The sequence below is a fragment of the Scophthalmus maximus genome, chromosome 16, assembly GCF_022379125.1.
Source record: "Scophthalmus maximus strain ysfricsl-2021 chromosome 16, ASM2237912v1, whole genome shotgun sequence".
NCBI lineage: Eukaryota > Metazoa > Chordata > Actinopteri > Pleuronectiformes > Scophthalmidae > Scophthalmus > Scophthalmus maximus.
In genome coordinates, this window is record NC_061530.1 from 16030491 (window position 1) to 16056023 (window position 25533).

At 44.9% G+C, this 25533-nt stretch overlaps 1 protein-coding gene across 6 annotated transcripts; it reads left to right on the top strand.

Annotated features, from left to right (window-relative positions):
- The first annotated feature begins 716 nt into the window (after positions 1-716).
- Positions 717-23644, top strand: ptprea (protein tyrosine phosphatase receptor type Ea). 6 transcript variants are annotated; one of them, XM_035613882.2, is made up of 21 exons: positions 717-856; positions 11677-11754; positions 12345-12441; positions 12912-12985; positions 13887-13931; positions 14843-14979; positions 15852-15942; positions 16770-16846; positions 17250-17286; positions 17380-17477; positions 18153-18272; positions 18504-18667; positions 19001-19136; positions 19274-19423; positions 19876-19969; positions 20073-20149; positions 20250-20384; positions 20617-20742; positions 21394-21545; positions 21679-21814; positions 21905-23644. In XM_035613882.2, exons 2-21 carry the CDS (start codon positions 11682-11684, stop codon positions 21977-21979), a joined length of 2094 nt encoding a protein of 697 aa, XP_035469775.1. In that variant the 5' UTR covers positions 717-856; positions 11677-11681; the 3' UTR covers positions 21980-23644. The 6 variants fall into 6 exon arrangements, with proteins under 6 accessions (XP_035469775.1, XP_035469776.1, XP_035469777.1 ...); XM_035613883.2 differs by having other exon boundaries at positions 12348-12441; XM_035613884.2 differs by lacking the exon at positions 13887-13931.
- Positions 23645-25533: the final 1889 nt, after the last annotated feature.

Here is a 25533-nt window from a genome sequence, read left to right on the forward strand (position 1 = left end):
CTGCTCCGAATCTGAGCTGATCTTTAAAAATCAGGGGAAAAGTAAATTTTTCATTTCGTAAACGAGGTTAGCGTGGATGCAAAGTGACTCGCGCTGTGATTTGGCGTCTGCCGGATTTGGAGGACTCATTTGCATTGCAGGCGCTCTATGAAATGTTCCTCACTGAACTGTTCAACTAATTTAAAAGTCTTTTCTTCACCGTGGTTACATTTCGTGACCATCTGCATAACACCCTTGGGCACCTGCTGCTTGTGCCATGTCCACCATTGCGGAAGAAAAGAAAACTATTCCATACTTTCCTCTGAATTTCCCTCAAAGCTAAACGACATCATCATGCACACACAGAGTTCATGCAGTATACACTTCTTCACAGTGTTCCGACTGTCTTATTATTTCTTTTCCGTCCTCCATCTTGAGTTGGCCCTCTCTTCTTCTTCTTGCCACACGCTGTTGCGGCGTGAGACAGGAATTGCATCACGCCGCAGCTCGTCCTCCAGCTTCCCCTCTTCCTCTGCCTCTTCGTCACTAGTGTCCAACATGCTGTCTGACTTTCTCGCGTCTCTGTCAAACTTGAAGGTGGTGGTGAGCAGCTCGGATCTACAGAAATCCAGGCGGACCGCCGGGCTGCTGACAGGGAGACCCACGGCTGGATCCAGGCACCGTCCCTCCCCTCGCTGGGCCGTGAGAGCAGTCCTCAGCCTCCCCGCCTTGCACCGTCCACCGTCCACCGTCCACCATCCACCCAGCCTCTCGCTGAAGACGATGGCGACAATGTGACCGCTGGACCCGGTCAGCGCCATGTGACCTGCTGTGATGGATCTGAGAAGCAGCATACATTGAATCGACGCTCATCCAGGTAATCCGCCGCTCCGCCGTCCACTGGTCGACGTTCTGTCCCAAGTTTGGCACATTTGTGGCCGTTCGGTCACTTCCTCTACGCGGAGATTCGCGGCTCCAGACAGTCGCCTGTGTCAGCTGGTAAAAAAAAAAGAAGAAAAAAAAGGGCCCAAGGAACAGGAAGTGTAACTGTGGTGTGGAGCTGTAGCAAGAACTGAAAACTGCACAATGAGTCGTTGGAACAACGTTCATTTCGACTGTGCGTGTAGCAGCTCATTCGAACCGCGGATATTTGTTTGGAATGTAACGTGGTGCAATGATCTGCGTAACTGTGTGGGTGTGATTAGGAGTCGGCTTTGTAGCCTGTGCTGCTGTTTGGATCCTGACAAATACCTTGTGTTGATTAAATGTTGATAAAAAGGCTCAACGTTTTCTATCCTTCGCCTCAAATTGAGACTCAGGTGCCTTCCCCAAGTCCCTCGATGCCACTTCTTTTGTTGACAGTAAGGAGGCGGACGTTTCCAAGGTTTTTCCTATAAAAAGTATATTCTGACATTTAGTTTAAACCAGAATCATTAAGATTTAATAACTGCAGGTATCGCTGCATTAGGCTTAGTGGCAAAACAAAAGCAGACAGAGAATCCAGACATAACTCAACGAGTGAGCATCATTGTCCTGTTGGCTAATAGGAATTTCACAGAAATTGATGTCATGTTTCGTGGCTTTATGGCCCCGAAAAGCCCCTCGGCGCCCTGTTTTTTGACTTCCTCTATTTAACAGCCACTCTCATCGTTGTGCAATTCAAATATTTTAGTCCCCCCCCAAGCTGTTTGATGACTTGTGGAGGTGATCGCGATCACGATGGAACAAGGACAAAGGGAACAAACAGTAGACGGAGAAGCAGAGTGCTAGGACGGAAGGAAAGGAGAGGTTGTGTTTGTGTTTGTGTCAAAATGTGTGGCTAGAATCATTGTCAGTCTGGCTGCGTGTCTGCGTATGCGTGTGTACGTATCTTATCCAGGGATTTTTTATTTTTATTTTTTTTTGGGTCAGGAGTGTGTGTGGCAAGTCTCGCTCCCGTTTCCCCTCTGGAGCAGAGCGGCACAGGAAGGCTGGCTGGTTGGCTGGCCGCACAGGAAAGGAAGCCGTCTCTGTCTAACAGCAGATGGAGGACAGCATGTGCTTACACTGCAGAAACACACACACACACACACACACACACACACACACACACACGCAAGGAACTATGTGCAAGTACAGTAGCTTTTATTAGGAGTGCGACCCAGATTGCACAGCAGAGAGGTCGTCTATGGGGAAGAAGAGTGACGTTTTCACGGAGCTCCAGTTGAACGAGGACGGTATAGGACACTTCAATGTTTCAAATGAACTTTTGAAATATTTCCATAATAGCAAGGACATTCTCGTGGATGTTTTGCCCCCCCCGAGAACTTTATTATTTTTCTTCTCGTATTTACACCTGACACAGTGCTGACGTCCCCTGTAACTTCACGTTTCTATTCACTACCGAAGAGGAGACCTGGGTCTTAAGGTATTTGCACACAGACTCTTGTTTTCACTCGCACGGGAGTGTTGGCAGGATTTCGTTTACTAAACTGGGCCGGGGAAAAAATCTGATGACGCAAACTGGAAACTTTTTTCAGTGACCTCGATCTGTCAGAATCTTGGAGATGAACAGGCAAATATTATCAATCAATCAACAAAACTTTATTTGTATAGCACCTCTCAAACAAATCAAATGTAATTCAAAGTGCTTTACAAGCTATTGAGAAAACATAGGATATTAAAATTGAATTAAAGACTGACACTCGAAGACTAAAGCATTCCAAGATAATAAAAGAATAATAAATGTTAATGGGCTGTATTTATATATGTCTTATCGACCACCCAAAGCGATTTACAGTACAAGTAACATACATACACACCGCTGCTGTCACAGCTGCTAGGGGCAATTCAGAGTCAAGTGCCTTGCCCATGGACACTTCAGCACTGGGACTGTAAAGGATGGAAATCAAACCACCGACCATTGGGTCGTGGACGACCCTCTGTAACTCCTGAGCCACAGCCGCTCACAAAAGAGAGGACAAAAAAATTTAAAAATCAATGAATAAAATTACAAATAATAATGTATACATGTTAATAAATAATAATGATCAACACTAAAATAAAATTGTAAAACAAAATAGAGTAAATCATTTAGCTCAGCTGTTTTCACCTCTTCCTCTGTGAGATGAGAACGAAAGCTCGAGCTCTTTAACCCTTGTGTTACCTCTGGGACTTGCAGGTCAAACAATTTGTCTGTTGTTGAGATTTAGTGACACCCAATATGTCACCACCTTCTCCCCCTGCCGCCTGGTGTGTGTGTGTGTGTGTGTGTGTGTGTGTGTGTGTGTGTGTGTGTGTGTGTGTGTGTGTGTGTGTGTATATGATTTCTGATGCCCTTTCATGCCTCTGTCAGGAGCTACTAGCGATGGGACAGGTCTCCCCCAGCATGCAGGCCTCTCTTGGCATCTGCGTGTGAACACTGGATGTTTCACTTCCTTCTTCCAAGAGGGCAGCAAGTTCTCAGAAACTTTTGCTTTCCTTATGGCCTAGTGTGTGTGTGTGTGTGTGTGTGTGTGTGTGTGTGTGTGTGTGTGTGTGTGTGTGTGTGTGTGTGTGTGTGTGTGTGTGTGTGTGTGTGTGTGTGTGTCTTCCTTTCCTCAATCTTGTAATAAGCCTGCTTAGGAGGAAAGACAATGGGCCTCACCATGGTGCCCAAGGCCCCACCGAATGACTCATATTCCTATAGAATTCCAGCAGAGAGCAAACAACAAGGTTACACAGGCGTAGTCAACAAAGTGCTGCTCATAGTGTGCTCTGCGGGGGCCCGCGATCCGCCGATAGGATTGTGAGAATGTGTCAGGTTGCGTTATGGGGGCGACATAATCACTCTGGTTCCTACATCCCGTTTCTCCGCGAAACGCAGGCCGCCGCTTGAATCGGCCACCGCCGCGCCTCCTCCGTGAATCTGGACCGCTCCAGGGAGAAGAGCAGCTGTTTTTTTGTTTCCCCCGACTTGTTTGTCCAACCCGCAGTCGCCGGCCTATGTGATGAGGGAGCGTGAAGGCGCCGTTATTCTGGAAAGCGAAGTCTGATAGTTTTGCTATGGCAACTGGAGCCGTGCGACAAGTCGTGCCTCCCATGCAGAAAGTCTGGGGACATTTGATTCTTTCTTTTTATTAAAGACTCACAGGTGGGTTCTTATGGTCTGCGTGTGCAGCCGGGCCTGCCTCTGTCGCTGCGTGGGCCGCTCACTCCTCCTCCCTTGCGGTCCCACTTCTCCTCTTCCCTCTCGGTTCCCCCCACTCGGTGTCAAGTGGCTTTTTGTTCTCCCGCAGCGGTGCTTATCACTTGTTTCTCCACCGCGGGCTCCCTCCGCCCCTCCTCACAGGGAAGGAAAGGATTTCTCTTTTTGGGGGGCTGGGAGGGGAATAGATCCCGTCTGTTCTTGTTGTCATATCCCAAAAGGAGTGTGCTTGTCTTCGTCTCTTTCTGTCTGAAAAATGAATTTATTTATTTTTTTATGCAAGACCCCCTCCTCCCTTCCTCTGTCCTTTTTTTTTTTTTTGTCAGCGGGTTGTTTTTCTGTGAGGCTCGGCTCTGCTCAGCCGCTGCTCTTGCGTCAGCGCTGACGTTGAGTGGATCCAAACTTGTCATGGTTGCAGGCGCGGACTCTGCGATTCAGTTCATTCATTTGAGTGAAGTGTTCCCGCAGGATTTTTCAAGTGCCTGTTACTCCTCCGCTTGAATGACGTGACGTATAAATGAGCCATGCGTTCCCAGGGGAGACAGTCTGGTCGGTTGTAATAGTGAATGGAAAAATCAGGCTTCCAGACTGCATCTGAGTCAGCCGTTATGATCCCGCGTACAGCTTCGTTTTAATCTGTCTAATCCCTTTGTGACCAATAAACTTACTAAACAAACAAACAAATAAACGAACCTGGTATAATCAGTTTTAAGAGGCGATTTACCATAATGTGAGCGCCAGACATCGTTGTATTTATCGTTTCAGGTTTTGTTTTGATGTGTGAGCCCAGTTTATGCAATGCCAGAGGCTTATTATCAGAGAGGATGTGGCTCCTGAATGGCTAGTACTGCGTTTTCTGCATTGATTCCTGTTGCTAAATGCAGGCAAGTGCGGATAAAAAGCGGTCGGATATCATTGCCATGGAATGGATACGTGACAAATTCCCTAATTGTCCTTTAATGAACAGAAATATACTCCTTTCTTCTTCTCTCTCTCTCTCTCTGTCCGTCACACCAGTACCTGCTCATCGCAGAGCGCCGGCAATCGCCGAGCGCTGGGCGATAATGAGAAGTGTCACAACGGCGCTAACGTCATTCCCAGCCCAGCTGCCGCTTATCACGGCGGCCATCGACGGCTCCGATTCCAGGTCCCGTAATTGCTTCGCCTCTGAATAATTGAAAGAAGGGACAGGGGGTAAACCCCGGAGGTGTCAGGGGTGGGAGAAAGATGGATGCCTCTGTGTTCAACTCTGTCAGGTTGGGAGGTGTAAGGGGCCGGGAGGACATGATGAGACCATGATTGGGAGGTTGTCTCCCTTCACACACCCTACACACACACACACACACACACACACACACACACACACACACAGACGTGTTGCAGATGGTGGACTACTGGCAGAATGATTTCTGGCATGTTGGTCCTCAAACAAGCCCTCGCTCATGTATTTCCCTTATATCCCAGCAGTAGAATAATTTGTGTGTATGTGTATGCATGTGTGTGTGTGTGTGTGTGTGTGTGTGTGTGTGTGTGTGTGTGTGTGTGTATTTCGTGCCAAGCGGCCAGGCAGTGTAGCTTTGCATGACAACTGTTGGAATGCAGAATTTGGTGCGGAAAACGTTTGCATGTAACACATGCACGACCGTGCGAACACACAGACCAAGTGGCAGACCAACAAACCGACGTGGCGTGCGTAGGATCGGATGCCGTGTAAACTCGTGCAGACCAGAAGTAAATATTTAATGCCAGTAACACCCGTGGTTTCCACGCCTCACTTTGATGGGATGGCTGCTTCTGAATGCCGAAAACTCACGTGGCCAAATGGAAGCCGCTCTCAAATGTTACAGTGATGACTGGAATGTTTTTTAAGAGGATTATCAATAGTCGCTTCTCGTCTAGTTCCGTGTTTCTTTTAACTAATATGCAGCCGCTGAAAGCCGTAATTTGCGATGAGGACTGCTTCTAATGATGGCAGTGCTTCCAGGGTCAGACACAGTGGCCGCCATAGCCCAGTCAACAGGATGTTAGGGCCTCAACCTGGCAACCAACTCCCCCTTTCTTTTTTTTTACTGGTAGTAGCAAATGCTTCTCTTCTGCGTGCAAACGGAACGCCAGCATTCATGAGCAAGGTTGCTTTATCTCTGCTGGGAGATGCTGCACTCGTTCCCACAAGAGGTGGAGGGCTGACGCCGCAGAGCGGAGCCAGCAGGGTCTCCAAGGTCATTACCACTGCCACGGCGTCTGGGCGCCGTGGGGACGGAGGCAGGGGTTGATTAATGACAATGCTGGGAGCGCGGGACGGCCGAGAAAGTAGTGCTGCAGAGGTAGATGTGCGTCTTTGAAAGTGGTGCTACAGATAGTGTCAGTGCCAGATACTGCAGTGGGACACATTTAATAACATGATAAGGGCTTTTGATAATTTCAGTCGGATGTACAATGAAGAGTTTAAAGTTCCTGCAAGTTCCGACTGCCACTGGGATTTAAGCTTTTTTCCCCAAATTGGAATAAGCGCTTTATCGGCTGTTCTTCCCACTCTACTGACATTTCCTGAATGCAGCATTGTTGTACTGTATCAGAACACAATGTTACATCTCACAAAGTCGATCTCCACCTTGATTTGGTATCCCTTATAATGTGGCTGAAAGCTTTGCTCCTTACCATAATTAGCAGTGTCTTCTTTAAATTCTCACTACCTGGTGCCGAAACTGACCCACACATGCATATTAAACGGCAGAATCCCCTGATGTCAAGAAATACTTATCATAAGCTCGTATTTAGGCACGTGAAGACACTTCCATATGGTTATCAACGATATTTACATGAAAAATATACTTGTGCCATATAGCCAAGTGTTTTCAAGGTGTGCTTTTCAGGAGCTGTTGACAGAAGTGATGTGAGGTTTTGAGTGGGTCTGCATCAGGGGTTTTCTTTTTCTTTTCTTTTTCTTCTATTAGGGCGAGTTGTTCAACATCCCACAGATGCCACATTGGTGGCCAGGTTACCATGGGAACACATTGTGAGGAAACAGCGGTATACACGTTTAAAACAGAAAAGGCTTTTTTCACAGTGTTGTTTCCCCCCCAATCTTAGAACGGATTAAAATCAGGTGTAATGAATAATGTGTCACAAGTAGAGGACACCGGCTCCTGTGGTTTCGTTTTAAATATCACATATGAATGCATGATTGCTGAATGCCGATTGCGGTATATCTGCGGAGCAAGCGCTGAGCACCTCGTCCAACTAGGTTACATTACATGTGAAGCGGTCGCACATCTGCGCGAGCAGATGGCCCCCCCGGCTTCATGCCGTCAGCGGCGACTGTGAGTGTGGCGCACCGTCCTCTAAATAGCGGACTCGACACTGCAGCTCCCCAAAGGCGGAGAGCGCAGGGACGAGGTGACGCGAGGACGCCGCGCTCCAATATAGAAAAAGCGTGAACTAACTTCCTGCAGTGTTCTGGTCAAAGCTGACGAGTGATCCAGTAACTTTGCATTAAAGTTAGGTGATCTGGAAGAGACACATTCACACAGAAATATATCATATATTTTGAATGTAACTCTTGATCAATTATGTTCATGATATGAAAAGAAAAGTTCAAGTGCAAGTCTGAAAGCAGCATCACTGTGTCATCTGCATTTTCTTGACTGCAACTTCTTGTACTCATCAGCGGGCATATACCGTAGACTGATACGTGTGTAATAAGCTCATATTAAAAAACAGCCACCCGTCTCCTGCGCTCGGGCTTAATTTCCACGACAGACATGGGAGTGGAATGAACCCACGACCTATTTGTCAGTAAACTTTTTTCATAGATGTTGAAAAACTATATATATTTATACCTCTTTTTTTTAATTAAAAAATTATGTAATGTCATTTGTATTTCAAAGGTTGATCAGTTGTGGGCAGATGTGTTGAACATGTTTCAAACACTGCAGTGAGAAGTTGCGCCGACGGCTTTATCACTGGTTGTTGTTTTTCCTCTAATAAGCCATCTCGCAGGTTTCAGTTATTAAAAAAAAAAAAAAGAAGGCCTAAAGGGGTAAACAGTCTGTCAGATTTTTCTTCTTTTGCTTTTGCTCCGAGGACACAATGTACCCACTGCCCGCTCACCCTGTCACGTCGCCCCTGCACCCACAACCCATTCTCCAAATTCCACCAGCTGATGTATTTGAAGAGACAGAGAGACTCTGTGCCCAGAGAAACCCCGTCCAGTGGAACTGACAGCGCTCTGTCAGCGGGAGGACGTGATGCTGGGGGGAAACACTGCGCTTCCTGTCTGCAGCACAGACTTCTCCTCCAGTCGCGGAAGGTTCGTCCGGTCGGATGGTTCGGTTGTCTGGGGATAATCAGCGCGAGACAATGGTGCGGAATTGCAGCGGTGTCATTACGTCACGTCAGGGTCGTTGTTTTTGTAATAAACCCTGGCGAGTGAAAGAATGACAGAGCAGGGAAGTCACACCGAGTCCACAGGGAGGGATAATAAGAGCGGCCCTGTATTTCCTCTGCTGCCTGTGTCATGTGACGGGACCATATCCGAGTGTGGACGTGACCACATGTTTGTTGTTTGTGATGCATTCGGGTATTCCGAGGTGGCAGGTTGTACCTGTGAGTCACAACCAGGTGCTGGAGGGTCTCACATCGCACACAGCAGTGGCCAAAGTGTGAAGGCAGACACAGGGTGATATGGTGCCAATCCGTCGCATAGCATTATAGCAAATGCAATACGACATATTCCACATCGCTTAAAGGTTACTATGTGTAGAACTTTCACAACATTTCTGTAGCCAATTCATTCCGTCCTTAGGTCCCCGTGCTGTATGAGATGGTGGTTAACATCCTACATACTGTGGTTGTTCTTGTTGTTCTTTAAAGTCTTGTGGCAAACCCCGGAAAATGTCCGCATCCCAATTTTCCGGACAGTTCGTGTGTGAGAGCAGCTTCAGTCACGGGTTGAGAATGATTCCCGTTTCCCACCTTCAGGTCCATTCTGCAGTGCAGGACACTGAGCCTGCGTGAGACAACGCCGACTCTATGCCTGGGTAACTCGGGACACATACCGCTGAAACAACCCGGCTGGCTGGGGCAATAACCTTCCCCAGGGCTACTTGCAAATGTCTCCTATCGGAAAATAAGGACACCTTGAAACTCCCTGTGACCTATTTTCATCGTGGCTGCTGGTTGGCGACTAGCTCCGGAGTGCTAAATGGAGAATACAATACACAGATGAGGGCAGGAACAATGTGATGATAGCCGTTTGCCCAGAGTCTGACCCCCTCGCTAAATGATGTCTAACACTTAAAGTCTAATTTGAGACTTGTGGTCCAGGCTGGTTTATGCCGAGTGCGGAGAAATAGGGGGCGGGAAAAAGAGATTGGATACCGAGAGGAATGGGGAGCAGCGTTATTTATAGTAACGCAGGGGACATTTCCCCCCGCAAAGATAGAATGAAGGAAGTCGGTGATCTCCCCCCGGGACTGCGGAGGAGGTCAGGCTGGAGAGCGCTGCAGTGACACGATGAGAAAAGCTGGCGAGGAGGGGATGGACGTGGGGATGCGGTCCTCCGGGAGCAGTTGAGCCGAGGTCGGAAGCTTAATTGCGACGGGGGGGGGGGGGCATCTTCAGTGGTGATGTGGAGAGGAAGAGTGAGTCGGGAAACAGGGGGGAGGCTTACAAGAAGCAAAGCAATAGTTAACCACAAGACAGAGCCTCAGGCCTGGCTGTGAGCACTCTGCTGGGTGGCCCTGTTGCGCGCACACACACACACACACACACACACACAAAGCATTCCCTAAAATTCAATGCAACTCGTGTAGTGGAAAGTGTCTTTCCACACGACAAGAACCTCAGGTCTTGTACACAGTCCTACTCTCAAGGATTCATACACACTCACTCCCACCCAGCCCAGTATCCTCCCCCTCACCCAAGCTTGTGAGCCTTAAAGAGGGGGCATGAAGAGGGAGGACAGTTCTCTCCTCATTAGAATTCTCTCATCAGTCTTCCCCCACGGAGCGGAGGCTTGACACGTCGGGGTTTATTAATCGCCCCAGGAAATATTATTGACCTGGACCTTCTGCTCCCGCTCTCTCCCCGCCGCAGTCGGTGCGTCTCTGCACAGCCGCCTCCACATTCCTCCGGTGTCCTGTCACATTACAGGACACTGCGGCGCAGCACGGAGGCTTCGGCGCACAGTCTCTTCATTGACGGTGCACTTGGCCTGGGCTTTCTTTCTCACTGCAGCTGCAAAGCACGCGCACACACACACACACACACACACACACACACACACACACACACACACACACACACACCTGCAGCCTTGGTGAGACAAAGCACACTGCTCTGCTTCATTATGGGGTGAGAGCAGCTCTGTGAATGTGCACACACTCTGCACAGACTCCAACTTTTAGAGTGCTTCGGTGAAAATGAAAGAAAACCCTCTCACGGCTGCATATGGAGGCTTGTTGTTTTTCACATCTCACCGGCGGCTTTGAGCGGGAATAGAGAGATGCTTGAATCCCAGCGATGCGGATGCTCGTAAACGAGAATCAATAGGAGATGCTCCTTTATCCTCCCTGCTCTGTATCCTTCTACCAGGAGAAAATGAGGGGATGATTAGAGCTCATGGGGTGTGTGTGTGTGTGTGTGTGTGTGTGTGTGTGTGTGTGTGTGTGTGTGTGTGTGTGTGTGTGTGTGTGTGTGTGTGTGTGTGTGTGTGTGTGTGTACATTCTGTACGTCTTTGTGTGCATGTGAACGAGTGTTTGTTGAGGAGATGTTATCGTGGAGGGGGGGGAGGAAGTGGCAAAGAGCAGAGTGTCCGGGTGTGTTAAGCCTCTTGCTGCCTGATGCTTGATTTCACCACATGATCTGATACATCCTGTGTGTGTGTGTGTGTGTGTGTGTGTGTGTGTGTGTGTGTGTGTGTGTGTGTGTGTGTGTGTGTGTGTGTGTCACTGTGGCATGGCCGCAGAAACAGCTGCCATCGGCTCCAAGTGGCATTTTGATTGAGTCTGATAAAAACACAGATTAAAGCACGAGTATATGCTTTTTCAATGGTAGTGAGAAAGATTGAATGGAGTCGTCGCGTCACACGCGTGTTACCAAAGCTCACTCCACACAAAAATTGCCGGGGGTAAATAAGATATCTTTGTAAATGTTCTTGTTTGGGGTTGGGCTGTTATCTCTGCAAATTTTTTGTCAATGTGTTTCATGAGGAGGCATGTTCCCTTGACTTGGAGTATTGTGCCTCCAGGTGGACGTTCCGGGCATCACACTGTGGGCTTTTTATGACAGGAGCAATGAATGACCAGGATATGAGTGTGTTGTTCCATTGTGCCTCCGTGAACTTTGCACCGATGAGCACATTCCTGAGGGCAACGGTCACGAAATGAAGCGATATGCCTCAGACCTGTCAATGGCCGTTGTATTCCCTGAGAAGTGATATTGTCCCAGCGGCCACGTTCTCATGAATCTCCACTCTGCAGGCATGCCGGGCGCCCAATTTGATATCCGTCTTCACTTTGTTTTCCCGCAGTCACAATGGTCCCGCTTCTGTTCCTGGCGGCGACCACAACAACTTCCAATTCGACCGGCAATGGCAACCATACACAAGGTAGGAAGGTACACGAGGGCGACGCACCTCGACATGTGAGGCTGAGTAACGCGGAACAATTTGCGACAGCAACAACCCCCCCCCCCCGCCACCCACCGCAGTCATGACTTTTCCCTAAGGTTATGATTATTTTGTATCTTCTGCAGCGCACGCATCTGCTCGAGGACAGCCCTTTTGTGCAGCCTTGTTATTGCCGGGTCACAATGAACCTCTGCGGCCCCGGACAGTCATTTTACGGCTTAGCTGTGTCTTTATAAACACGTATAATAGCGGGTTGCGCGCCTGTGACTCTTGGCGGAGACTCCATTCTTAGAGCCTCTCATTTGGCTGATACTTATCTCTGTAGACACAATACAGCCCGAGTCAGTTATTAAATCGGCCCTGTGGCCAGAAGAGAAAATGGAAGGTGTGTCTCTGTGCCGAGTATTGATTTCAGTTTTATCTCTCCATGCAATTTATACACATGGCTCAGACTCGTGCATGCAGACAAGCATTTGTACACAGAACTATGTGCCCCCCCCCTCTCTCTTCCTGCTTCGGCGTTGACGCTGCTCCCTCACCCCCTCGCTCTGCCTCTCCTTCTTCCTCAGAAGACGTTACATCCCCCAGCAACCACATCCTCCCCACCGTGCTGGTCCTGTCCCTGCTGCTGCTCATCTTCGCCCTGCTTGCCTGGTACTTCCTCAGGTAAAAAAAAAACTTGAAGAAGAATCCCACCCCTGCGAGGAGTCGCCCGCCTCGGGCCTCGCCCTCTGCCCTCACTGGCTGGCCGCGAGCCAGGCCCGGGAGGCAGAGCCCAGGGTGACAAACACTTCCTCCCTTTAGTCACCGAGGCGGAGCACCGGTCAGGAAGTGCTGCTAGTCGACTCCCTCTCGTGCTTTGGTAAGGAGAGAGCGGGCTGCGTCAGTGGACTTGGACAGGCAGCAGAGGAGAGTGAAGAACAAATTCAGAACCCCATTCGGACTAGAGTTCAGCTGATGAGAAAGAGTAGCTTCTCAAGCTTCAGATGGTAGGATGGACACAGGTTCTGTCCTTGGCTACCTAGATTATTTGAGAGATATTGTTCAGCTGCAATTTTAAGATCTAATGTCATTTTTCTCGTGCAATGTGTCTTTTAATACATTCTATTCTCGTTCTATTTTTCTTCCCCCGGCAGGTTAAAAAACCAGAAAAAACCTGTCGTCACAACAGTTGACAAGAAGATACCAAATGGCATCCTGGAGGAACAAGGTAACGCTGTTGCGAACGAGCATTATTAGAAGATAGAGGACACAGAGTGTGGATTGTGCGAGCGACATGTTGGCCGCAGCGAAAAAAAAGCATTAGCGAGTTTGCAAAAGGACAGAAGCACGAGGCAAAATAAAGAAAACGACAGAAAGTAGGAGGGCGAAAAGGTTGGCGACCGCTTTACATTTGAAAACTGTCTGTGCACGTTGCTCTGTGGCTGTCTTAGACTTCCTGTGGTTGATGAAAAAGGTGTCATCACCACCAAGATCTTTGTATGGTTTCTGACACACGCATCCAAAATTGGCGTGTACACCCTTACCGGTGCGATGATCGGGGCAACTTTGAGCTGCAGGAGTTAAAGTGAGGCGCTGATGCGCGCGACAGCAACTGTCGGACACTACAGGAAACAACAGCGTCTCGAGGACCTGTGAATGTTCTTTAGGAAGCATGTTCTTATCTGACATTACCGAGGAATGTACAGAGCTGCAAATAGGAAACGTAACCAGGAGGAACTATAGGAGGAAAAAAAACACGGAACAGTGCCTGTATATATGGATTGATGATACTGATGATAATAAATATGACTGATTTCATTGATTTATGTAATTTTCACTGCAAGGGGGTTTACTAGACTGGCAAAACGCTGAAGTATGTATTAAAATTAACTTCTAAATCGGTTTAGGGAGTAGATTTTTTGCTGCTGAATTTTACGGATTACTTGCCGCAAGACGGTTAAATCGTAAAACATTCATGTTCTAACAGTTCTATAGAAAGAGTGACGCGCCATTTAGGGTTATAGTGACATTTCTCACAGAACCGAGTTGCATTAGTGTCACACGAGGGAATTGACAGTATTGTTTTGCTCTGTGACTTATGTATGTGTGCTGTATGTGTTGTGTTTTAGAGTTTGGATACAGTACAGAGTCGTTATACACCACTGTGCCCCCAGGTCAGGTATCCAGAGTGGCGGTATCGGGAAACCCTCGTGTTACTAACACTCTCTCAGTACTTTGTCAACCTCCATTTTCCAAATTGTGAGCGCTAACAGAATGCTTTGTTGGGGTATTTTTTTTTTTTGAAATTTAAGAGAAACCCTGTCTACAGGGTAATTAAAGTGGCTTTCCCCCCGGGGTCCTTTGGTTCTCTAACACCTGATGATGTTTGGTGATCATTGAATACTCACTCCGTTTTTTTTTTTTTATCAATCACTGAGGTATTGGAAAACAACAACATGTCATTTTAAATCAGTTTAGTAATCATTTTGTTCCTTGATACCATTTTTTTTTTTTAATCTTTTAAATGAGTGGTTCAATAACCTGATTGTCTAACTGACTACTGTAATTCCAAACCAATAGTATGCCATAGTGTGTAGTTCCAAAAGGGCATGTAGAAACTAAAATGAAATAGATAGTGCATTCATGGGATGTCGTAATAATTGAAAAAAATTAGTTTCCAACCAGGAAAATTCGCGTGAAATTTTGGTATATATATAAAAAAAAAGAAACATCCAGCTTCTGCCATTTAAAGTAGCAAAAATATAAAAATGTTTTGTAACACATTGCACTTTCCAGTTTGAAATAAATTTAAATGGACACGTCTGGAACTGGCAATGTGAGGGGTTACCTGAGTCCATCTGTCGTTGGTACGTCTGATAAAAGGTTGGGAGCCACCGGTCAAATAAACCCAATCTTGTTTTCAAATCTGTTTCTCTGAACCTGTCATTTATCACTATCATACTAACTTAAATCATTAGTATTATTAGGAGTGATTTGCTAAGTTTAATCTGTTAAAAAAAATGTTTACATTAAACTTGATCAGTCCAGCAGGGACGATAAGTCTGATTGTTCTAACACCCCACAGAGCAACAGACGGTGGTGCTTCTGCCTAGATCCCCCTCGGCCTCCAAGACCTTCATCCCCATCCTAGTGGACCAGCTCGAGGAGGAGTACAGGCTCCGCTCTGCGGATGATGGCAAGCTCTTCAGGGAGGAGTACAACGTAAGCATCCCCCCTCCCTGCTCCTCCTCCTCCTCCTCCTGGAGGCTGGAGTAACAGGCGGTCACGAGTTCATGAGTCTTTTGCAGAAGTGCTGATAGCAGTGTTCATCTGAGACAATATGTGACGGTCCGTTCAACGTCTGTTGTTCTTTTTTAAAGCTCTATTCAACTACAAAAGTCGAGCATTTCTATAGGTTCAAACTTTCATTAACATTTACTGAAAACAATGAAATACCCTAATTATCTTCATTGTTACTTAACTTGTCTCCATTGTTTAAAAGCAGCCATTTTGGCCTGAACGGAGACATTCCGTTTGTCTCGTAGTCGGCCCCAGGTCGCTGTCTTTTGCCTTCAACGGCGGCGGCAAAATCACCCGACTGTAGAAGAACATCTAAAACGGGAGCAAAAAGGGATTTCCCACAGTAGCCCCCATGTGCTGCGTGTTCATGAGAGGACAGAATTCTTTCAAACCATGACTTATGGGTGTATAAATTATTTAGGAAATCTACTTATAGCTATGTGTCACATTGACTGTGACGCACACACCGTACACATACACACCCACACGCATGAGAAAAGAAGAAAAAAATACACTTGTATCTTTTTGTGACCGTGATAAATAGGATATGAGTCAAATTATTGTTAATGACTCACGGGTTTCATGTAACGCACAAAAATGGGGTTTTTATTCAGACGGTTTGTCAGAGACAGAGGAAGTTCTCTGCTTTTAATGGAGGACTGTTTACTGTAAGTAGCAGAGGAAGTGCCCACATCGAGGTTGAACAAAAACCCGCATGCAGCAGCACACGGTGCAAGCTGTTGAGGTGTTTTTTATATACATTATCTCACATATTGAAAATTGCTTTTTTGCAGTCTTTGCCAGGGGGTAATGTCAATGGAACGTACGAGGAGGCCAACAAGGACGACAACAAGGAGAAGAACCGATACCCCAACATCCTTCCCTGTGAGTGAGCCGTCTCTTCTATAGGAACTAACAATTTGTGTGACTCACACCCAGAGCACATTGTTTCCTGTATGCGTGTTGCACATGCCTGTGAGTCTCTTTTTTTTTCTTCTAAAGTTCAGATACAGTAGATCCTCCCGATATTCATTCACTACAAAAACACCTCGTCAACCGGTTCCCTCTCCCTTCTTCCCCTTTACTGGAGCCAATCCTATCACTTATCTCTGTCTCAATAATATCCATTGTGTACATTTTTGGTAACTATCCCTATAACTGTGATCCTTAAATGAATAGTTCAACTTTTTGGGAAATATACTTTCTTGCCAAGGGAGAAAGATCAATATCGCTCTCACGTCTGTAGCATAAATGTAAAGTCGGAAAATTAAAGAGCTTCGCTTTTTCCAAAGGTAAGAGAATCAGATCCTCGTCAACACAAAAAGAAATCCTTTGCTCATTTATTTAAGTGACAGGTGTCTAGAGAGAAAAGCTAGTGGACTAATAGTTTGAAAAAACTCCCACAGCGGGTATTTGCGTTGTTTACGAAACGTCACAAATGAATAAATCACCGAAAGTAAGACAGTGTGCAGGAGTTTTTTCAAACTTTTGAAACAGGATACTCCTACCAGTATCTCAAAAGCTCTCCAAAGAACACAACGATATGTAAAAATGACAGTTTTCTGTTTTACTTTTACTTTTTAAGTCATTTATCTACTAACCCAATTCCCAAAATGTCGTACTATTCCTTTAATGTTCTGCAGTTCACCTGCATAATACAGTTGTTTAATCACGTAGCAGTGACAGACGGATTTTTCCAACTGTTCCGACAGATGATCATTCCAGAGTGGCGTTGACTCTGCTGGATGGAAATCCCTGTTCGGACTATGTGAACGCCTCTTACATTGATGTGAGTTATGTTTCAAGTCTTGGTTTGTTTTTTCAGACAATCAGTTTTGATTAACTTGTGAAATGAAAACACTAACTGGATCGAAATGACATTATTATTTTGTTAATTTCTTATGCTCCTCTGCAAATGATATTGGTTGGTTGGTAACAATCTTTCTGCTGAGCCCATCGGTCACTGAAATAGCTCCATGTTTTGTTGAGTGGATAAGGTTTACCCAGTTACCATGGAATTAGAGATGTTTGAATTTACTTAATCTTTCTGAGCAGTTTAGCGATCTATCAACCGTGTACCTGTAGGTTTTAAAGTTAAAATTCTTTGATTCACACCACAGGTTCCATCAGCATCTGTGTGGAGATTTATATCACGTTAATTACGTAACTAAATGAATTGTCCATTCTAACAGGGTTACACGGAAAAGAACAAATTCATAGCAGCACAAGGTAAGATATGAAGCACTTGGAAACGACATGAGGCGTTCATACCTCGATTTTGAATTTCATATTTGAATATATCATTAAATCTGTACATTTTAGGTCCCAAAGACGACACCGTTGCAGATTTCTGGAGGATGATATGGGAGCTAAAAGTAGCGACGGTTGTTATGCTGACGAATCTGAAAGAAAGGAAAGAAGTAAGTGATTTTCAGGCCTTTTCAATTGTTTTTGACACATTTTTTCTCTTCTGTCTGTAACGTTGCTGCAGAAGTGTCAGCGAGCGAGATAAAAGCGTTTCCCACGAGCTCCAGGATTCGTTCTCGAGACTCTGCTCTGACTTTCCTGTAAAAGGGGGCAAGCGAGAAGGCAGATTTCCCTGTAGGGTCTAATTGAGCATCACGAAAGAAAAATATGAGAAGAAACGTGTTTCAAATAGATTTCAGTGGTTAAGGGTCAAATTTGAACTCAATTACACGCCTGTAATCTCCCCTTTAACATGTGATTTTCTGATGTAACCGCACGGTCGTCTTTGGGAAACTGAACTCCTTCAGTGAACAGGGAGAGAGGGAGAAAAAGATCAATAAGAAGAGAATTGCTGAAGATTCAAATCAGCGTGTGAATGGTTTGAAATCAATGCCTCCATAATGTGTAATAAAGTCCCCCGAGGCAGTGTCATGATCACCCAGCAGAGTCTTCAATTGAGTGGTTTCACGTCGCGTACTTATTAATCTGGACTGACTGGCTGTGAAATTGAAGCATGTGTGTTATGCACGTGAACTGCTTTGTCTGTTGAAAGAAAAAGTCCTTGAATATACGTTCCAGCGGGGAAAGAGTTTCATTCAATGACTCGTGGCTGTCATTTTTCTCCCCAGGACAAGTGTTGCCAGTACTGGCCAGATCAGGGCTGTTGGACCTATGGGAACGTGAGGGTGGCAGTAGAGGACTTCACTGTCCTGGTGGACTACACCATACGCAAGTTCTGTGTGCAATATGTAAGTCAGGGAAGCAGGACGTCTGTTTTTTAATAGAAATTCTAGCAGAAACATTGGGTGGTGTTTGAAAAATAAATAAAAAGTGTGACTACATGTGTAGTTTAGCTCCAGGAACTCAAAGAGACAGTTTACCTTCTTAGTAGCTCTGAATTTCTGTGTAACTTCTGAAAAATACTGTGATGTATTCAAACGGCAACCGTGCGTCTGCTCGTGCTCGCGTGTCCTGTGTAGCAAGCCAGCGACGCCGCCAAGACTCCCCGGCTGGTGACCCAGCTCCACTTCACCAGCTGGCCCGATTTTGGAGTTCCCTTCTCCCCGATCGGCATGCTCAAGTTCCTCAAAAAGGTCAAGGCCGTGAATCCACCCTTCTCCGGGCCCATTGTGGTCCACTGCAGGTACGAGGACGTGGGGACGCATGGGACCCATTGTTGATTGCTCTGTTGTTGTTTGCTTGGATGCAGCCATTTCATTCCTTCTAAATGAAGCAACATTACTTTTAATGTTTGTAATTATCCAAACTGTTTCTATGGAGATAAATATATTCTCTTGGTGTGTCTGCTGGAAAACAAACTTGTCAGCAACGGCTGGAAACATTTGAGCGACTATAACAAAACATTGTTTACGAGCACAAACGCCCCCACTTTTCCCCTCCTGTTGTCCATTAACATGCGACTGTCAGCTGAGGATTGCGGCTCGCTCAGTCTGTGGTCTGCTTTGTGTCCCCGCAGCGCTGGTGTCGGGAGGACGGGAACCTTCATCGTAATAGATGCCATGATCGACTTGATGTACGCCGAGCAGAAAGTCGACGTGTTTGGTTGCGTCTCCAAGATACGGGAACAGCGCTCGCAGCTCGTCCAGACAGATGTGAGTTGGAGGGCGGGACAAGTTCCCCCCTCGTCTGCCACTTTGGACATATGACATCAAATGTATCGCTTGGCGGCTAATGTGAAACGTGTTGATGTGCAGATCATTAGTGTGTTTGTGTATTTTCTCTGGCCCAGATGCAGTACTCATTCATCTACCAGGCCCTGCTTGAATACTACCTCTATGGAGACACGGAGCTGGACGTGTCATCTCTGGAAGGACATCTGCACAAACTCCACAACACCTTTGCGAGCGGTGACCGGGTCGGCCTAGAGGAGGAGTTCAAGGCAAGACATGTTATTTCACATTCTGGCCATTAAAAGAACACAAGTCAAGCCTGTTACACTCCTAAAAATAACTGTTTTGATGGAGTTAACATTACAATACAAACACTGAGGAGTTGTGATGCTATTGAAAAGTAAATTTCTTTTGTAAAAATGTACTTTGATAAAAGGACAAAGTGAGTCATGCAAATTGTATTCTGGGGTAAAAAAACCCTGTTATATGCTGTTAATGATATGATGAAATTATTTGTATTAACAACAAATTCAGACAAAACTCTAGAAACTCAAGGAACTCTTGAACCAAACACTCCCCTCCAAACACAATACCTTCACTATATCTATAAATACTTACTTTGAGCTATAATCAACCGTGTAACTTTTGAATATCTAAGCACAATGATGACAGTGAACATTTGCCTGTTAATAAATGTATAACTGTGTTCTTTCCTGCCCAGAAACTGACAAACATGCGAATAATGAAGGAGAACATGAGAACGGGGAACCTCCCTGCAAACATGAAGAAGAACAGAGTCCTGCAAATTATTCCATGTAAGACTGTAGGAAGCGAATAGGTCAAAATACTACCACTACTATTACCTAATGTTCTGTGAACATGTTCACGAGCTGCGCTACCGTTCCGTCCTTATTCCAGACGACTTCAACAGAGTTATTCTCTCCATGAGGAGAGGCCACGAGTTCACCGATTACGTCAACGCATCTTTCATAGATGTAAGCAGACTTTTGTTCCTTCTTGTACGCATGTCTGCACAATTTGACCTGTAAGGCTGAAGGGGCGCGTTGTCCTTTTTATTTTATTGCTGTGACACAGGGCTACAGACAGAAGGACTACTTCATTGCCACGCAGGGCCCGCTGCCACACACGGTGGAGGATTTCTGGAGGATGGTGTGGGAATGGAAATGTCACTCCATCGTCATGCTCACTGAGCTCCAGGAGAGGGAGCAGGTGAGCTGTGATGGCCCCACGACCGCACACAGGCAGGCTGCGACTGATGGCTTCAGTAGCTGCCACAGCGGCGCAGCATAAACCATCGCTGTGCTGTTTCTGTCATGATTGCGCAGTATTTCATGTCGAGCCGGAGCTGCATTCATTTATAAAATGTAAATATTCAGAATTTGGTTGTCACCCAGAAGTAAACAAACCGTTTATTTGTCTGGTTGTTGTTGTTTTTTTTCAGGACAAATGTTGTCAGTACTGGCCCCCAGAGGACTCGGTCACGTACGGAGACTACACAGTAGAGCTGAAGGGAGACAACTTGTGTGACACCTTCAGTCTACGAGACTTGGTACTCACCTTTGTCCCGGTAAGCAAATAAGCCTTTCACTATCACACAGTTGCTACAATGAGTCATTAACACATTACATTCGCCTGTCAAGATTAAAAAAAAAAGGTGTTTATTGGCCCGTACTGATGTAATTCTATTGGGCATCTTACTTCTGATGTATGATGTAATGCGTAACTGCGATTTATATCTTTGAAAATTGAGCCAATAACAATAATTATTTGTAATTGTCAAAATGTTCCCCTCTTTAAGCCTCAGACGATTGTATAAATGAAAATAAATATTAATTGTAAAAGTGTCTTTGATGGTAGAAAACATAAATTTAACTTTTGAACAAAAAAAATACATTGTAAAGTGACAGGATTTAACATGACATGTCTCATTACAGAAGAAAAAATAAGTGCATTAATTTTGCCTGCTAGAGAAAAATGTGGTGGGCAGGAAGCGTGAAGTGGGAGCCTCCCATGTCATATATTTAGTTAAATTCGACCCACATCGCCTCTCAGGGGCTCAGCGGTACATTCCTGCCTCCCGGAGCAGCACTTATCAGCCGGACACTTATCTGCCGCACACTTAACCCTGCACTGACATCGCACCTGCCATTATGCTGCCGATGAATCATATTTGAAAGGTATTACGATCCATTGTCTGCCTGTGCGCTTCCCCTCGAAGGAGAAGCAGACGAGGGTGATCCGGCACTTCCACTTCCACGGCTGGCCAGAGATCGGCATCCCGGCCGAGGGGAAGGGCATGATCGACATCATCGCCTCGGTGCAGAGACAGCAGCAGCAGTCTGGGAACCATCCCATCGTCGTACACTGCAGGTACGAGTCCAACTGATATTTCTCTTGTCCTATTCATGACAACTACATAACTGGACAGGAGGGTATTTGCAAGCAATGTTTTTAAGCTTGAATTAACTTCTGTGCTTGTTGTTTTTCTTTCTGTGTGCCACAGTGCTGGTGCAGGGCGAACAGGTACGTTCATTGCACTGAGCAATATCTTGGAGCGGGTCAAGGCAGAAGGCCTGCTGGACGTGTTCCAAACTGTGAAGAGTTTACGCATGCAGAGGCCTCATATGGTCCAGACTGTGGTAAGTATCAGCAGAAGCTGATCTGCTAAATAAATATATCAACTATATCAATTATCCTAATCCATCTTTTCTCTTTCTTTCCCCCCATAGGAACAGTATGACTTCTGCTACAGGGTGGTACAAGACTTTGTTGACATTTTCTCAGACTATGCCAATTTCAAATGACGAGATTTGCCTTAAACGCGGTTTTTAATGTTTGTTTTCTAAAGCTGGTTTGTGTTTCTTTAACTCGGTCAAATGATCTTCTATTTTGCTATGCACTTGTTCCACGATTAACTCCAACGCCATCCACGCTGTAATATAGTGTATGTCGGTGAATGAAAAATTGTAAATGGAAAAAAAGTTAGATTAATAATGTATATTTCACATCATGTATGATAATTATTTTGTCATGAAGTGATTCAGACATGGTCTCTTATTTCAGTTTTATTGTATAATAATGTACTTTAAATGTTTATCTGAGTGTTATTTTCGATTGACCATGTAATATTTTTGAAAGTTGTAGTTATTGTAAATGTATTTATGTATTGACCATGACATTCCAGTCTGTTGCGTTTGGAGAACACACGGGGAATGTTAAGATATGGGTTTGTTTATTTGTTGTCGCTGTCGTCATTTTTAAATACATCCATTTATTGAGGACTTCTGTTTGAGATCGGAGGTGATACTAAAACTATTTTCTATTGTCCTCGAGCTACATGCCCATCACGAATGTGATCTTGTCAGAAGAATAAGTGAATGATCACTTGAGCCATAATGCGGAAAACAAAGTTATGCAACAAAGGCTGAGGTGGATTTCCAAAATAGATTCAGGCAGAAGTTTCACAGTTAGATGTTTGACAGGGTCATGCAAGGGACCATTAAACTGGTGTTTGTACCTCAACATGTGGTATGCAATTGCAATTTGACGTGGGTGTAATGTCACTACAGTCTGCCTTTTTGTCTGTAGACAACAACAAAAAAGTATTTTGCTAAAACGACTGCACATCAGAAAGCACATAACAAAGCCTTTTGCCAAGAACATGCAATATTTATTGCTTTATTTGTATTATAGATTAGAGATTTTTCACAAAGCATCGCCAATGTACCTTCTTTTTTTTTTTTTTTAAAGACGTGGAACAGTGGAACAACTATGAACTGAAAGTTGAGCACTGACAGGTGCTGAATAGGAAACGGTAAGTGTGGTCGCTAAGTGCAGTAAAGTCAGTACAACCTCATGACGACCTGCGTCACGTATCGTTAATACACAGGAATGTATTAAGTATAACATTAGATAATAGCAGAAACCACAATGCAAGAGCAGCAAAAAGAACATCCCATACTAACAATGTTTCAGTTACATGTTATTAAAAAAAAAAAATGGGTTCAGTAAAGGTTCAGGTATTTGAATGTGATGAACCGTTCCTGTGAGGCAGTTTAAGTCGCATCCGTCTGGTACTCCGACATTAAACCAAACAATTGGGATAAATCCGACCCCAGCTCCGCTTTGATCCTCATTGAAATGCATAATTTTGTTGATGCTGTATGTAAATACTACATGACAAAGTGCTAACATTGTGAACGTCGCTGAGCAACGAGGAACTGTCAAGTGATCGGTCATGTTCTCTGTGCTGTGGGAGATGTGAGGCGCAGCACAAGAAGAAACAGACTTTCAAAAAACTGAGTCTGATTTCCCATGGCTTCGATTCTTTTACAAATATTGAAGAGGGTCTGTTTAGACTACAGCTCTTTGCCTTTGCTCTCTCGCTCTCTCTGTGGGTGTTCTATCCCCTTTTTGAATTCTCAATGTCTTTGAAATGCAAGTTGCAATATTAAATTCATCTGAAATTGCTTCGTGGGTTCAGTAAAAGTTTTCTTTGGACGGATTTGCTAGAGTTTGGGGAAATGTATAATAGTGACACAGCCACATAATTTATTGGTGTCAATGTTTGGGGTCAGCTCAGGGTACAGGATGTTTCTCGGTTGATTCATCTGCATGATATTACACTCTACAGAACCTTTTATGCATACTGATCAGAAAACTGTATTGAGAAAGGCACATGTTATCTGTCAATTATCACTGCAACAATGATAATATAATAATTGATTTATCTGTAAACATTATCATGCAAAAACAAACGCAGTAGCAGACCCTCAGTTCTTCCTGTCTCCAACACATTTCTGGTCTGTTTGATGGAAAAAACCCACTACAAATCAATCAGCACTGAAGACACTGTACCTTTAGTAACTTCCTCTGTTTGAAAGCCCATCAAATTGCATGTACTTAATGTGACAATTTGAGACGTAAAGGCAAATTACTTGAACTGTGTCACTAACGGTTCGAGCCAACAGGGGGCGATGTACCTCAAACTATATGTAGGTGACAAATGGGAAATTCAACCAATAATAGAATGAATCAGTTTCTGTTTTATACTACTCAGTCATCATTTGCAAATTTCAGTCTGCGCTTAAACAGACTACGCTGCTGTGATGGTATGATATGATTGATGGTGAATAATGCATTTTTTTTTTTTAATTATTATTATTTCCTTTGCCCTTTTTCACCTTACTGTAATAGGGGAAACCCAATCAGTGTAACATTATAGATATAAAACAAAAAGTTAATTTAGTAATAATTGCTCAAAATAAAAATATCCAGAACTTTACAAGCAAGGAACCACAAACTTAAATCAAGTTTCATATCCACGAAATTCAATTGTTTGCTTCTGTTGGAGAAACAGCTTTCCACTAAATCTGACAAGGCTTTTACAAGCACATTCGTCATCACAACTACAGGCAATAAAGTTGTTCTTTCAGATTGCCAAATGATGTGTGAAGGGGACCCAAAAAAAAGGTTCATCCTGCTTCTAATCATAAATGTGTGCTTAAAGCCTTCATCCATGTGACTGTCACCAGTCATTCACAGGGAGGGGGGCATTTGAGCTATTTTCTGACAAACAATCATCTTTCTTATCTTGCAGAAAAAGCTCAGCGACAAAAAGTCTCTTTGTTGTCAATTTCCACTTCCTCAGGGACCTGGTCCCATGGTAACACTCCACGGTGCGAAGGGCGGTAGCCCAGGGAAGGTCGGCATGAGTAAAGAGGTCATATGAATTATGTATTAACCCTAACTGTCACCCTTTTTTGATTGACCCCTAACTAATTCTATTTTTTCATTCACAAAGCTTCCCATTTTCTCTCTGATACACAACGGAACATGAGCTATTTATTGGCAGCTTCGCCCGAGCCGTGACCCCCTCTGACGAAATGCTTTCATGTGTGGCCTGGAAACTAATTTCTGATAACACTGTCAATGTCAAACAAAGTCTTCACACTAGTTGTGTCCTTCACTTTATCCCAAACAAGTCCACGATAAGAATTCAAAAGCACAAATGTGTGAGAATGCAGCATTTGGAACTACACACATGGTGTAATAGCATGTAGGATTCATCTCCTACAAGTACTGAGAAATATACCTTGTATGCAGAACTTTCACACTTTCTCCACATGAAAACACAAATTCTGTAACAACTAATAAAAACATTCAAGCAGGAAAGTCTCACATCAAAGTGTTATTTGAGCAGAACGATTATGAATTAATCCCTGGGAATTCAGTGAAAATGCCCCACAAAAAACCCCCGCCATATCTCGCAATAATGTTAAATAAAGTGATCAAACATTCCTGGATCCACCCCTTAAACCCCAAAATTTATTTGGTTATTTCTTGGCCACTGTTACAT

Coding starts and splice junctions, on each gene's coding strand:
- ptprea (XM_035613882.2), top strand. CDS start 11,682: ATGGTCCCGCTTCTGTTCCTGGCGGCGACCACAACAACTTCCAATTCG. Junction 16,847..17,249: donor TGAACGCCTCTTACATTGAT/GTGAGTTATGTT, acceptor CCATTCTAACAG/GGTTACACGGAAAAGAACAA. Junction 20,150..20,249: donor TCAACGCATCTTTCATAGAT/GTAAGCAGACTT, acceptor GCTGTGACACAG/GGCTACAGACAGAAGGACTA.